Source organism: Schistocerca gregaria, chromosome 9, assembly GCF_023897955.1.
Source record: "Schistocerca gregaria isolate iqSchGreg1 chromosome 9, iqSchGreg1.2, whole genome shotgun sequence".
NCBI lineage: Eukaryota > Metazoa > Arthropoda > Insecta > Orthoptera > Acrididae > Schistocerca > Schistocerca gregaria.
Window position 1 is genome coordinate 186968615 of NC_064928.1, and position 15740 is coordinate 186984354.

Here is a 15740-nt window from a genome sequence, read left to right on the forward strand (position 1 = left end):
ATCGTCGATTCGAATCTTCTCATGTGGTTCCAACATTTTTTAAAGTCTTTATCGAAATAATTTAGATCACTATGTGCATTGAGTTACTTGATTTAAATGTAGTATTTTATTTGTAATCCTTTGTCACATCAAAACCGTCATATCAACTTCTTTATTTGCTCTCTTTATTTCTTTCTTTTCTCGCTTGAAATCTTTGTTCCTATGATTTTCGTTAATTTTATGTATTGATTTCGATTTAATTTCTCTCATTTCATCATCCGGGAATCGAACCCGGGCCGTTAGGTTTGACATTCCGTAGCGCTGACCACTCAGCTACCAGGGGCGGACGTTTCTTTAATGATGAAGCCCCAATACGTGGAAGAGAACGAAAGTATCTTTGTCTCACCGTAGTCTATATCGTGTCCCGTGTAAAGGCAGCGTTCAACAGCAACAGACTTTTCTCGCTGACCCAGTCTGGTGTGACGTCTACGTGTCGTCTATCATTAACACTGCGACACGTCTGGCCAATCTATGATTTCCCACACGAGTGCGGGATTTTATGTATCCCTGGTCTCCTTAGACCTGGGTTGTCTTTAACAGAACCCAGAATCGTTTGCACTCGCGCTTTAGGACAGAAGACACATTTCATTTCATCTACCTTGAACAGCGTGCCGATGTTAAAGTACATGCCACCAACATAGAGTAGGAAAAACAATCCTCCTGGACTTCGGCGTTTCTTCTGGATGTTACTGAGCTCCAGCGTGTGCAGGTCGAAATGCGTTACGAATCTGTTTATCAGAGTACAAGCTTTAAACAAACAGAGGGGGAAGATGTCTGAGCTCAGCTGATAAGCTGTCTACATCTGAGATAACTCTAACCTGTGAACGAGAGTCCGCAATACGCCAGCGTACTGAGATGGGTGATGGCAGCTCGTAGGCCGTATAAGTCAATATGAGTTGCTTTCCGCAACACGCTGTGACTCAAGGAACCGTCCCTTTACCTGCAGACCAAGACATGAAGGAACGGAAGGTTTCCACTTTTCTCCACTTCCATGGTGAAAGAAATACTAGGATGTAGGGGGTTAAGATGTTCCAGAAATACAGGAAGCGTTGCTGCCACACGTGGCCAAACTACAAAGGTGTCGTCCACATATCTCCCTGCGCTTTGCTAGCGAGCCAGCGTATGTATTGGCGAGCCACTGTAGCAACACGTCAGCAAACACCTGAAGATGACGAGCAGCTGTCTCGTTGAAATATTGTGCAGCTTCCACATTATCCGACACGACGCGCATGAGCCAGTGAAGCATTTATTACGTCAGGGCCGGCCGCGGTGGTCTCGCGATCTAGGCGTGCGGTCCGGAACCGTGCGACTGCTACGGTGGCAGATTCGAATCCTGCCTCGGGCATGGATGTTTGTGATGTCCTTAGGGTAGTTAGGTTTAAGTAGTTCTAACTTCTAGGGGACTGATGACCACAGCAGTTGAGTCCCATAGTGCTCAGAACCATTTGAACCATTACGTCAGGAAAGTGTCGAACAGCATAATTTTACTTTTCTCGAAAGCGGAAATTTGTTTTGGTTTTCAACAGCTTCAATTTCAAAATGTATTTAACGTTTAACTCGTTTTTGGTAGTACTTATAATAAAAAAAAAAAGATTTCACTTACTGATTATTGCAACGTAGTATAGCAGTAATGTAACAAGTAAACTGTGAAAAAGACCACTGGCAACATTTTCTAACAGTACTGACAAGATTTTTTAGATTACGTTAGGTACAGCACTTCTAAATTTCTATAGAATGTTTGTTCCTAGATGCATGACCATGTTGTATCTTCCAACATTTTTTTCACGTTGGTAAAAACTTTGCTTTTGCGGAACAGTTTATGTAATTTCAGAAACAGACTGCAGCCCACATAAAGTAATGCTGTTATTTAAAAATGGATTAGTGAAATAAACTAAACCCCAGTTACAGTCCGCAGCTCGTGGTCGTGCGGTAGCGTTCTCGCTTCCCGCGCCCGGGTTCCCGGGTCCGATTCCAGGTGGGGTCAGGGATTTTCTCTGCCTCGTGATGACTGGGTGTTGTGTGATGTCCTTAGGTTAGTTAGGTTGAAGCAGTTCTAAGTTCTAGGGGACTGATGACCATAGATGTTAAATCCCATAGTACTCAGTCCATTTGAACCCCAGTTACATAGACGGCCAGAGGCGGAAGTATGAAAAGTCTTCGAAAATAGGACACTCTCCACTGTTAGTCACAAACGACGAAAAATGTTTCTGTTCATATGAATGAATAATCCAGATGACGAATAAATGTGCTTACTCCTGTGAATTAATAACTGTTCGAATATATATTTTTGTCTGTCATACGCGAATAACGAATTGTATTTTTTACACATATTCGTTAACATTTGAATCGATTTTGCACATCTCCTCTTTTATCGTCAGCAAACATCGCATTTCTCGAAGAGTCGTCACATGTTACTGTTGTGGTCCTCAGTCCGGAGACTGGTTTGATGCAGCTCCCCATGCTACTCTATCCTGTACAAGCTTCTTCATGTCCGAATAGCTACTGCAACCTACATCCTTCTGAATCTGCTTACTGCATTCATCTCTTGTGTCCCTCTAACTTTTTACCCGCCACCCCCACACTTCCATCCAGTTCTAAACTGGTGATCACTTGATGTCTCGAAATGTATCCTACCACCGAGCTCTTATTATTATTATTATTATTATTATTTTTTTGTCAAGTTGTGGCACAAATTGGTGTCGCCGGCCCTGACGCAGTTGTAATACCAGTTCCCGTCAGATCACCAAAGTTATGCACTGTCTGGCTTGGGTACCACTTGGATGGGTCACCGTCGGGGTCTGCCGAGTCTTGTTGGCAAGTGGAGTGCATTCAGCCCTTGTGAGTCAAACTGAGGAGCCGCTTGATTGAAAAAATGGTTGAAATGGTTCTGAGCACTATGGGACTTAACATCAGTCCTCTAGAACCTAACTAACCTGAAGACATCACACACATCCATACCCGAGGCACTATTCGAACCTGCGACCGTAGCGGTCGCGCGGTTCCAGACTGTAGCGCCTAGAAACGCTCAGCCACCCCGGCCGGCCACTTGATTGAGAAGCAGCGGCGTCCGTCATGAAAACTGACAACAGTCGGGAGAGCCGTGTGCTGACAACTTGCCCATCCGCATCCAGCGACGCCTATGGCTAAAGGCGTCGACACACGGACCGTGCATCCGAACGTTGAGCGTGCCGAGTTTCTGACGTCATAGCGTGGAACAGCTATCCTATTGTCAGTCTTTCCGAACGTGCAGAGCAATATCTGGCATGTCAGATATTCAGAGCGTGCGTATGAGCGTTGACCAATGAGATGGCACAACGTCACCTACGTCACACGCACGCCGTCTCCCTTCAGTACAGAGTTGTGCGGCACCATATTGGCATTCATTTCAAGCCTATATGTATATATGCCGTTACTGAGCACCAGCAAATTGAGAATCACTGGGAAACCCGTTGTTAACTGTGTGATTGGTTCCAATAAAATAATGAGAAACATCATATTTGTGGCAAAAGAATTATTGTAACTTGCATACTACGAGATTAGGCTATTTGAAGCCAGCGATATACTGAAGATCCACCAAACCGCATTGTTCTTGGTACAATTTGTTATAATTAAATTTCAGTTAGTAACATATCTACGATTAAGGTTTCCTGCCGGACGTAAGACACCATTATTACACAAATAGGGCCTGTTATTGGTGTAGCGTATTGCCTACCGTCTCTGTCTGATGTAGCTTAGTTTGTTGGGGGTGGTGGTTCGCGTCTTGCCACTTCCATATTTTTTTCTAACATTTGCATTTTTATTGGGTTCTGATACTTCATTATCAGTATAATATTTGATGTTATGTCAATATAAGTTCACCTTTTTTGTGGGGTGACTTTGTTCGATTGGCTTAATCTACCGGACAGCTTGCGCTACTTGTATAAAGGTATTTCGCTCCTTTTTCTTTTACGCTTCGTAATTCACATGTTGCAAAGATTCTGCTACTGGGTAGCAACACTGACCAAGTAAGACTGACCTTGGAGTTCTAATGAAATGTAGGAATGATGTGTCCTTATTAATTGGACATGGTAATTTCCTTTTCGTGGACGATGGATGAAATGTGCGGGGTGGCTGAACGGTTCTAGGGGCTACAGTCTGGAACCGCGCGACCGCTACGGTCGCAGGTTCGAATCCTGCCTCGGGCATGGATGTGTGTGATGTCCTTAGGTTAGTTAAGTTTAAGTAGTTCTAAGTTCTAGGGGGCTGATGACCTCAGAAGTTAAGTCCCATAGTGCTCAGAGCCATTTGAACCTTTTTTTTTTTCCCCTGAGCGTTCAGCAGCACGTTGAACTTGGCACGCTCAAAGTTAACGTTCGACAGCACGGTCCGTGTGCCGACGGCTTAAGGATGACACGGTGACCGGTCGGTACTGTTGGACGATTCAGGCGGTGGTTCTTTTGGTGCCACAAATTTCTTGTATCCCCAGTTCTTATCAGTACCTCCTCGTTAGTCATGTCAACTACCCATCTAATCTTCAGCATTCTTCTGTAGCACCACATCTCAAAAGATTCTATTCTGTCCTTTTTAAACTGTTAATCGTCCAGTTGTCACTTCCAAATATGGATGCACTCCGTCCAAACACCCTGAGAAAAGATTTGCTATCACTTACGTCTAGTTTAGTTCTTAACAGATTTCTCTTCTTCAAAAGTGCTTTTCTTGCCATTGCCAGTCTACATTTTATATCGTCTCTCTTTCTACCATGATCAGTAATTTTTCAGACGAAATAGCAAAAGTTACTTACTACTTTAAGTGTCTCGTTTCCCGTGCTAATTCCCTCAGTCTGGCCTGTTTTAATTTGACTGCATCCCATATCCTAGTCTTGTTTTTATTTATTTTATTTTTTTGTGTTCATCTTATCTGCCAGTACCTTTGGTAAAAACGAATTGTGCTGTTATCTCACTGTTATTCTAAGGTGATTTTTTTCCCCTTTGCAGACCGTAATGATCAACGCGATGTGATGAAGTCATCGCCAGAGAGGAAGGAAACACATCTACACGCAGCGAGAACGTGTTAACATCGTACACTGCGCTCCCGAGTACGTCTTACCCGTTGTCCCTACAGTACTGGTGCAGTTTGTGTGTTATGTGGGATCCAGGCGGCTGTGATTCACAAGGGCCTCTCGGCTTACGCTGTGTGGTTAGCGACACGACAGCTCTACTGCTACCGAGTCTGATTTCATAGTTACTCCTATGACTTTTTTGACACTGCCTCGCTCCAACTGAATGGGACATTACAGAGAAAAAATCAACTTAAAACAGACAGATAGCTAAGCAGATAAGAGATACCACTTCCTTTCTAGTCAGTCGACCTCAGAAAACGAAACGTACCTTTCAAGTTTAAAATACTTATTCCATAAACTAAAGATTTCCTAACTGAGGTAATAGCTGATCGTTGACTGTTGGCGGGTAGTGTAGCGTGTGTTGGAAGGCTGTGACAGTGCCAGGCGTACTGAATATTAATGGTCCTAAGAGTGAAAATACTCCCGACTAATTAGCCACGCCATTAATGCTCTCCATTTGCATTTTGTTTTTGTGCGTAGCTGCTTGGGAAAGATCTCCGGCGAGGAGATTCAGCGAGATCAGTACTCGCCCAACGCCTTGAGCTCAGCCAAGGTGCTATTCAGTGCGGGTGGAAGTGTTTGGAAAGGTCGGATTGAAATTTTAAGTAGCAGAATAGCTTACTATAGGTATTTGGCTGTGAAGCTGACCGACGAAAATTAGCTAAAGTACACTGTATTGTTGCCTTAACTAAATTTCACTGTGCCATAAAATTTCCATCTGCTTTCATTCAAAGTATGCGTGTGATTCTGGTGTAGGGAACCATTGGAAGTAGTGTTTCGTTGTCGTAAAGTAGATGGCGTAGAATTAATTATCAGTGACTGTGTAATTCAAATACGCTATACGGTAACGCTAGTAATCGAAACATGTTTAACATCGACGTTTCATGAAGGAGACTTTAGGACTGGGAAGTACTCTCTTGGTTTCAAAATAGAACAGTGTTTATATTATTTTTTATTCTTTTAAGGCGTGTGATATGCGCCATATTGTGCGAACGTGTTAATACTGAAATGTAACAAAAAAAACGCGAAATCTGAGGAAAGAATACTATCGGTAGTTAGGGGCTACACATATATGTACCTGGGCCAGGACAAAGAAAAAGAACTCCAAGTATTGGTGACAGTCAGATTCTCAATTTTTTTTTAAACTTGAAAAGACACGTGTGAACCTGGTGTAGAGAGTACGTTAAACATACATTTCTAGATCTTTTATGGACTCTTCTATCGTAAGGCAGAAAATCTAGGCATTTGCAATAGTAATCCACGCTTGTGAAGCGTTACAGGTAAATGGGCTACCATTGTCGTTTCCTTAAGGACACTAGTTGCAGTTCAAAGAGAGAGACATTTCCAGTGTCCCGGTGACGAATGAGCGATCATAAGAAAACACTCGAGAGTTATCACGCTTATCGAAAACAGGTTGCCCATATTAAAATTACAACTGTCTCTTTCTAGACGGTAGGGCAGTACATATTTCCGTTTTTCTTGGAGAGGTGTTCCATCATAAGACGACAAATTCCAGGCGGTTCCAGGCTTTGGCAGTAACTACTGTAACTTGTGAAAAGAACTACCCTGTTTTGTAAAAGTGGGGCAAAATTGGCGTTTCGTCAAGGATACCATCAGGGATAAAAGGTATTTTCAGTGCCATTGTAGGACAAGCATTACGAGAAAACCTCTGGAGGCTGTCACGACTAACGAAAGCGCGTAAAATTAAATCTAGTTGTATACTTGTAAATTATCTCTTGTCACGTCCTAAGCGACACGTGACACCCGAAAGAAAAGAAACAGTCTTGACAGATCAAACCCACGTATAGCTACAACTTTCACTTGGGACAGCCCTGGCCATACTCGTTAGGGACGTAGTGACCTACCGACGGCGAGGGTGAGTTCTTTACCAGTCGCTTATTCCTCGCCCAGCTAGAAGTGCGACCATGGGGAGGGACTGTAGCGCGTGCCTAGTGCGTCAGACAAGCTGGGCGATGCTTGTGGTGGGGGTGGTGGTGCTGCTGCGGGCGGGCGCCACCCCGGAGCCTCCGCCCCCGCCGCCTCCGACGCCGCCACCGACGCCGGCCCCGACGCTGCCCGCGCCGCTGACCAACCACACGGGCATCTGCGGCAGCGTGGACGCGCGCAACAACGTCACCGAACTGAAGCGCAAGCTGCAGGGCTGCCGCGTCATCGAGGGATTCCTGCACGTCGTGCTTATGGACAACACCAACGAGACCAGCTTCCTCAACGTCAGCTTCCCCGAGCTTCGGGTGAGTGCGGCTATTTCCCTCAAGCCTAGTTCACACGACGACGCTGAGTTGCACCCAACTTAAACTAGTCCCTGCCTGTGCTCTCTTATGACCTGAGTGATTTCATCACGGGAAATTGAAAACATACTTTTCTAAACAATTATTGGAAAGCAAGAATAAATACCTTTAACTATTACAAACTTCTCTTCCTGCGCTTAAGGGGACCACACCCTGCCTATCTAACCCATTTTATTTAGGCAATCATTTGACCTAGTTCTGAAAGAAACTATTTGATGCAGGACCTTAATATTTTTACTATATGTTACATGATGCCAATAGTCAACTGTACTGAAATCTACTTTATCCATTCTGTAGTTTTTAAGAACTACTTTTTTAAATGTAATAACAAAAAATATTAAGTTTTTTCTGCAGAAAATATTATTTGTGGACTTCATAATGGAGGAATATTAATGAGTGCACATCTGCACCTACATGACTACTGTGCAATTCACATTTAAGTGCTTGGCACAGGGGTTCATTGAACCACAATCACACTATCTCTCTACCATTCCACTCCCGAACAGCGTGCGGAAAAAACGAACACCTAAACCTTTCTGTTCGAGTTCTGATTTCTCTTATTTTATTTTGATGATCATTTCTGCCTATGTAGGTTGGGCTCAACAAAATATTTTAGCATTCGGAAGAGAAAGTTGGTGACTGAAATTTCGTAAATATATCTCGCCGCGTCGAAAAACGTCTTTGCTTTAATGACTTCCATCCCAACTCGCGTATCATATCTGCCACACCCTCTCCCCTATTACGTGATAATGCAAAACGAGCTGCCCTTTTTTGCACTCTTTCGATGCCCTCCGTCAATCCCACCTGGTAAGGATCCCACATCGCTCAGCGATATTCTAACAGGGGACGAACGAGTGTAGTGTAAGCAGTCTCTTTAGTGCACATGTTGCATCTTCTAAGTGTCCTGCCAATGAAACGCAACCTTTGGCTCGCATTCCCCACAATATTATCTGTGTGTTCTTTCCAACTGAAGTTGTTCGTAATTTTAACACCCACGTACTTAGTTGAATTGACAACCTTGAGAATTGTACTATTTATCGAGTAATCGAAATCCACACTTTTCGTCATTTAGCGTCAACTGCCACCTGCCACACCATACAGCAATCTTTTTTAAACCGCTTTGCAACTGATACTGGTCTTCGGATGACCTTACTAGACGGTAAATTACAGCATCATCTGCGAACAACCTAAGAGAACTGCTCAGATTGTCACCCAGGTCATTTATATAGATCAGGAACAGCAGAGGTCCCAGGACGCTTCCCTTGGGAACACCTGATATCACTTCAGTTTTACTCGATGATTTGCCGTCTATTACTACGAACTGCGACCTTCCTGACAGGAAATCACGAATCCAGTCGCACAACTGAGACGACAACCCATAGGCCCGGAGCTTGATTAGAAGTCGCTTGTGAGGAACAGTGTCAAAAGCTTTCGGAAAATCAGGAAATGCGGAATCAACTTGAGATCCCCTGTCGATAGCGGCCATTACTTCGTGCGAATAAAGAGCTAGCTGCGTTGCACAAGAACGATGTTTCCTTAAACCATGCTGATTACGTATCAATAGATCATTCCCTTTTTATGATATGCAGAGTCTCTGAAAATTTCATTGATTTGTCTATGATAGTTTCTGACATAACGGGGCATATGTACTCAAAATTTTAGTTTATGGGAAATTGACTTCAAAGAAAAAACTTTTGAAATTTGTTCCTTACAGTTAAGTAAAACTGTCCTGCTGCATCTGATGGCCCTTCTTTTGCCTCTAGCAGGTCTTCCAGCTTCTTTTTCACCTTCCTGGATGTTTGTCTTGCTTTCTTGGCCATATTAGATGCAGACCTGTCTGCATCGGCTATCCTCATTTTAGCGCAATGTTGCAGCCCAATGATCATATTTTCACCCAGATTAATTCCCAGCTTTTTCAGTTCCCAACACTTTCAATACTAGCACAATTGAATGTAATAACAGCATCATGAACTTCTAGTTTCATTGTATGAGTGCCTACAAATAAAGTTTTAGGACGTCGATTCCAAATTATGCTGCTGAAACATTCATTTGGGTTCTGTGTCTGCCCATGCAGACATTTCCTTTTAAGATCAGGATGCGCCAAGTCTCTGAAAATAGGTTTAACTGCTGTAGTAACAGCACCAGGAAGAGAATGGTGGTGAGAATAAGATTCTACAGTTTCCTGATCCCTGTTGTATTTGCACCACGAATTTTCTCCTGATGGACACAATCCATGACATGGCTTATCATCAGTAGAGGACTTACGGAAGAATATGGCCCAAACATCTCTCTTCATTGCCTCCAGATTTTCTTTATTTCTCCTAATTCCTGTCCATAGTATACCTACAAATTTTCTATTTCGGTTTTAGTTAACCGACCCTGTCCGGTCAACAATTTTCCATCTTCTAAATTTTTCCTCTCATATCAACAGTTAGTTTTCTCAGACTTGTTCCCAAAAGTTTTTGAACATGGCCTACACGTTCTATTTTGCTAATTATGGCATCTCCATATGGCTTAGAGTTCACCACATTGTTGTATGAAAAATTACTATTAGAAACGTCGTTGCCAGGCGACATAACCTCTTGTACAGAAAGCTTTCTAAACTTGTTTCCTCTAAATTGTCGTTTCTCGAAAATGCCTTTGCGTTTAGTCATCTTCAATAAACACAGCAAAACACACGTAAACAAGCACTGCAAACGTAAGTGTAACAACTACTCGCAATCACACTTGAACAAAACTAACCACGTGTTTGAAAGTGATTTTTACAAACAGCTGAAACAAAAGAATACCGACTGTTGAATTCCAAGGATAGCCAACACACTAGGGAGTAAAAAAAAATTGCCTAACGTGCAATGTCTCCGATGTAAAGATCTAAAATATATGCAGAAATGTGGGTGACAGAAAAGTGGGCGTGGCACATAAACGCACGTGGTAGGAAAATGCTCTTTAAATGCTCGAAAAAGTTGTTTTCAACAGAATCCTTTTCTGAGTATTTAAATAAAACCTTAATCTATTGAAATATGATGAAAACCGAAAATCGATTTTTTTCGAGCTGAACCAAGGTGTGGTCCCCTTATTAACGGAAACCGCACTTTATATACTTCGAGTAAAGTGAAAATATCGTGATGTTAGGAATTATTATACTGATATCAAAGCTACGAGGTCTGTTCAAAAAATTTTCTACTTTTACTCTTTACTTATTGTGCATCCTCTCCTGCGAAATACTTTTCTGCACAATTGATAACACTGCCCCCAACGCCGTTTCCACTTCCGGAGGAATGCTTGATACACCTCTTGCTGGGTCTCGCGAAGCGCCGTCTGCGAATTTCCTTTTATCTCGTCTATCGTTACAAATCTTCGTCCTTTCAACGGGCCTCGGTGCCAGTGACTGCCATTTGTAGTTTACAAGGATGCCAGTTGAGGGCCGGGAACCAAACTGTCTGTGCGCTAAACACACCGAGCCCACACTTGGAGTTGTGGTCACAGATGAGGGTTGTTTGGCAGCTGGGGCGGGGGCACTCTCATGGTCATCCCATGCAACCCAAGGGCAAAACTGTACGTCAGCCTGATGACTGATACTTGCTGTGCAGCCATTCATGAACAGCATTCCAGGGGGCGTATTCCAACACGATAACGCTCGCTCATATACCGCTGTTGTGACACAACATGCTCTACAGGGTGTCGACATGTTGCTTTGCACTTCTAGGCCACCAGATCTGTATCCAATCGGGCACATATGGGAAGGAAACTCCAGACTCATTCGCATACAGCATTAACCGTCTCTGTATAGTCCGACAAAGTGTAACAGGCACGGAACTGCATCTCACAAACTGATATCAGGAACCTGTACAATGCAATGTATAAACGTTTGCATGTTACATTCAACGTGTTACATTCAGAATGCAGCTTTACTGTATTGTTAAATGATGATGGCATCTTCTTGGGTAAAATTTTCCGGAGGTAAAATAGTCCCCCATTCGGATCTCCGGGCGGGGACTACTAGGGAGGACGTCTTTATCAGGTAAAACAAAATGGCGTTCCACGGATAGGAGTGTGGAATGTCAGGTCCATTAATCGGGCAGGCAGGTTAGAAAATTTTAAAATGGTTAGGTTAAAGGTAGATGTAGCGGGAATTAGTGAAGTTTGTTGGCAAGAGTAACAAGACTTCTGGTCAGGTGAATGCAGGGTTATAAATACAAAATGAAATAGGGGTTATGCAGAAATAGATTTAATAATGAATAAAAAATGGGAGCCTGGGTAAAATTCTACGAACACCATAGTGAACGCATTATTGTAGCCCAGGTAGATACGCCGGTCGCGGTAACCGAGCGGTTCTAGATACTTCAGTCTGGAACCGCGCGACTGCTATGGTCGCAGGTTCGAATCCTGCCTCGGGCATGGATGTGTGTGATGTTCTTAGTGCTCAGAGCCATTTGAACCAAGGTAGATACGAAGTCCACGCCTACGACAGTAGTACAAGTTCTTACAACTAGCTCCGCAGATTACGAAGAGATTGAAGAAAAGCATTATGAGATAAAAGAAACGATTCAGATAGTGAGGGGAGACGAAAATTTAGTAGTCATGGGGGACTGGAATTCGACAGTAGGAAAATGAAGAGAAGGAAAAGTAGTAGGTGAATATTGAATGGGGGTAAGGAACGAAAGAGGAAGCCACCTGGTAGAATTTTGCACAGATCATGACTTCATCATAGGTGACGGCTTAAGAATCTTTAAAGAAGGTTGTATACGTGGAAGAGGCCTGGAAACACTGGAAGGCCTCAGATAGATTGTATAATGGTAAGGCAGAGATTTAGGAACCAGGTTTTAAATTGCAAGACATTTCCAGGTGTTGATGTGGACGCTGACCAAAATTTGTTATGAACTGTAGACTAAAACTGAAGAAACTGCAAAAAGGTATGAATTTAAGGAGATAGGACCTGGATACACTGAAAGAACCAGAGGTTGCAGAGAGTTTCAAAGAGAGCGTTAGAGAACGATTGACAAGAATGACGGCAAGAAATACAGGAAAAGAAGGATGGGTAGCTTTGAGAGATTAAATAGCGAAGACAGCAGTGGATCAAATAGGTAAAAAGACGAGGGCTAATAGAAATCCTTGGATAACATGCAATATACTGAATTTAACTGATGAAAAGAGAAAAAATAAAAATTCAGTAAATGAAGCAGGCGAAGAGGAGTACAAACGGCTCAAAAATGAGATCGTCGGAAAGTGCAAAATAGCTAAGCAGGGATAGCTAGAGGACAAACGTAAGGACGTAGACGCATATATCACTAGGGGCAAGATGGACACTGCTTACACGAAAATTAAAGAGACCTTTGGAGGAAAGAGAACCACTTGTATGAATATCAAGAGCTCAGATGGAAAACAAGCTTTGAGCAAAGAAGGGAAATCAGGAAGGTGGAAGTACATAAAGGGTCTATACAAAGGCGATGGAATGGAGGGCAGTATTATGGAAATGGAAGATGACGTAGATGAACATGAAATGCGAGATATGACACTGCGTAACGAGTTTGACAGAGCATTGGAAGACCTAAGTCGAAACAAGGCCCCAGGAGAGACAACATTCCATTAGAGCTACTGACGGCCTTGGGAGAGATAGACCTGACAAAACTCTACCAAGCAAGACGTGTGAGACAGGCGAAATACCTTCAGATGTCAAGAAGGATATAACCAATCCAAAAAAAAGCAGGTGTTGACAGGTGTGTAAGTTAACGAACTATCAGGTTAATAACTTATGGCTGCAAAATACTAACACGAATTCTGTACAGAAGGACGGAAAAACAAGTAGAAGTCGGCCTTGGGGAACATCAGTTTGGATACCGTAGAAATGTTGCAACACGTGAGGCAATACTGACCCTACAACTTATCTTAGAAGATAGATTAAGGAAAGGCAAACCTATGTTTCTAGCATTTGTAGACTTAGAGAAAGCTTTTGACAGTGTTGACTAGAATACTCCTTCAAATTCTGAAGGTGCCAGGGGTCAAATACAGGGAACGAAAGGCTATTTACAATTTGTACAGAAACCAGATGGCAGTTATAAGAGTTGATGGGCATGAAAGGGAAGCAGTGGTTGGGAAGTGAGTGAGACAGGGTTGTAGCCCCTCCCCGATGTTATTCAATCTGTATATTGAGCAAGCAGTAAAGGAAACGAAAGAAAAATTTGGAATAGGAATTAAAATACATGGAGAAGATATAAGATCTTTGAGGTTTGCCGATGACATTGTAGTTCTGTCAGTGACAGAAAAAGACCTGGACGAGCAACTGAACGGAATGGACAGTGAATTGAAAGGATACGAAGGTTGGACCTTTAATAGGGACAAGTGTTTATTTACAGCTCGTACAAACTAAATGCGTCTTTCAAAGTCTTACTGACCTTCAAAGTAGTCACCAGCATTGTGTATAGCCCGTTGCCAGCGATGTGGAAGTCGTAGGATACTCTTAGCAGTGCCAGTTGTGTTGACGGTTCGAGCGGCATGGGCGGGTGCCCGAAGAATTTGTAACCTTTCTGAAGCGAATGCCGTGAAGTGTTTTCTTCAGCTTAGAAATCGAGTTGAACTCATGAGGGCTGAAGTCAGGGGAGTGCAGTAGGTGATATAGCACTTAGCAGGCCCATCAGTCAAACTTCTGTTTTCTAAGCTGGTCGTAGGTTGTGTTCCAAAAACGAACAAAATAGACACAGAAGTGATGTCACTTTCTCCAGGACCTGACCATCATTTTACAGGACAATGCTCGCACGTGCAGTGCAAGCTGTTACTGATTTGTTTGACTGCTGGGGCTGCTATGTGCTATACCACATACTGCACTCCCCTGACTTAAGCCCTTGTGAGTTCAACTCGACTTCTAAACTGAAGGAAACGCTTCACGGCATTCGCTTCAGAAATGCTACAAATTCGTCGGGCAATATACCGCGCCGCTCGAACTGTCAACGCAACTGGCACTGCTAAGACAATCCTAAGACTTCCACATCACTGGCAAAGGGTTATACATGATGCTGGTGACTACTTTGAAGGTCAGTAAAACTTTGGAACACGCATGTATTTTGTACGAGCTCTAAATAAACAGTTGCCACTATTAAAGTTCCAACCCTCGTATAAGATGAACATCAATAAGAGCAAAACGAGGATAATGGAATGTAGTCTAAGTAGATCAGGCGATGCTGAGGGAATTATATTAGGAAATGAGACACTTAAAAAGGTTGATGAGTTTTGTTATTTGGGGAGCAAAATAACTGATGATGGTCGAAGTAGAGAAGATATCAAATGTAGACCAGCAATGGCAAGCAAAGCGTTTCTGAAGAAGAGAAATTTGTTAACATCGAGTATAGATTTAAGTGTCAGGAAGTCATTTCTGAAAGTATTTGTATGGGGTGTAGCCATGTATAGAAGTGAAACATGGGCGATAAATACACTCCTGGAAATGGAAAAAAGAACACATTGACACCGGTGTGTCAGACCCACCATACTTGCTCCGAAAACTGCGAGAGGGCTGTACAAGCAATGATCACACGCACGGCACAGCGGACACACCAGGAACCGCGGTGTTGGCCGTCGAATGGCGCTAGCTGCGCAGCATTTGTGCACCGCCGCCGTCAGTGTCAGCCAGTTTGCCGTGGCATACGGAGCTCCATCGCAGTCTTTAACACTGGTAGCATGCCGCGACAGCGTGGACGTGAACCGTATGTGCAGCTGACACACGTTGAGCGAGGGCGTATAGTGGGCATGCGGGAGGCCGGGTGGACGTACCGCCGAATTGCTCAACACGTGGCGCGTGAGGTCTCCACAGTACATCGATGTTGTCGCCAGTGGTCGGCGGAAGGTGCACGTGCCCGTCGACCTGGGACCGGACCGCAGCGACTCACGAATGCACGCCAAGACCATAGGATCCTACGCAGTGCCGTAGGGGACCGCACCGCCACTTCCCACCAAATTAGGGACACTGTTGCTCCTGGGGTATCGGCGAGGACCATTCGCAACCGTCTCCATGAAGCTGGGCTACGGTCCCGCACACCGTTAGGCCGTCTTCCGCTCACGCCCCAACATCGTGCAGCCCGCCTCCAGTGGTGTCGCGACAGGAGTGAATGGAGGGACGAATGGAGACGTGTCGTCTTCAGCGATGAGAGTCGCTTCTGCCTTGGTGTCAATGATGGTCGTATGCGGGTTTGGCGCCGTGCAGGTGAGCGCCACAATCAGGACTGCATACGACCGAGGCACACAGGGCCAACACCCGGCATCATGGTGTGGGGAGCGATCTCCTACAATGGCTGTACACCTCTGGT

At 43.9% G+C, this 15740-nt stretch overlaps 1 protein-coding gene across 2 annotated transcripts in view; it reads left to right on the top strand.

The window, feature by feature from the left end:
- The window catches only part of LOC126291785 (insulin receptor-related protein-like), a 357856-nt gene that overhangs the window by 173474 nt on the left and 168642 nt on the right, over window positions 1-15740 (top strand). For both annotated transcript variants that reach the window (XM_049985479.1, XM_049985480.1), the window contains exon 2: window positions 5013-7389. In XM_049985479.1, the coding sequence (XP_049841436.1) occupies window positions 7063-7389 (327 nt within the window). In that variant the 5' untranslated portion in view covers window positions 5013-7062. The remainder of the gene's footprint in view (window positions 1-5012; window positions 7390-15740) is intronic.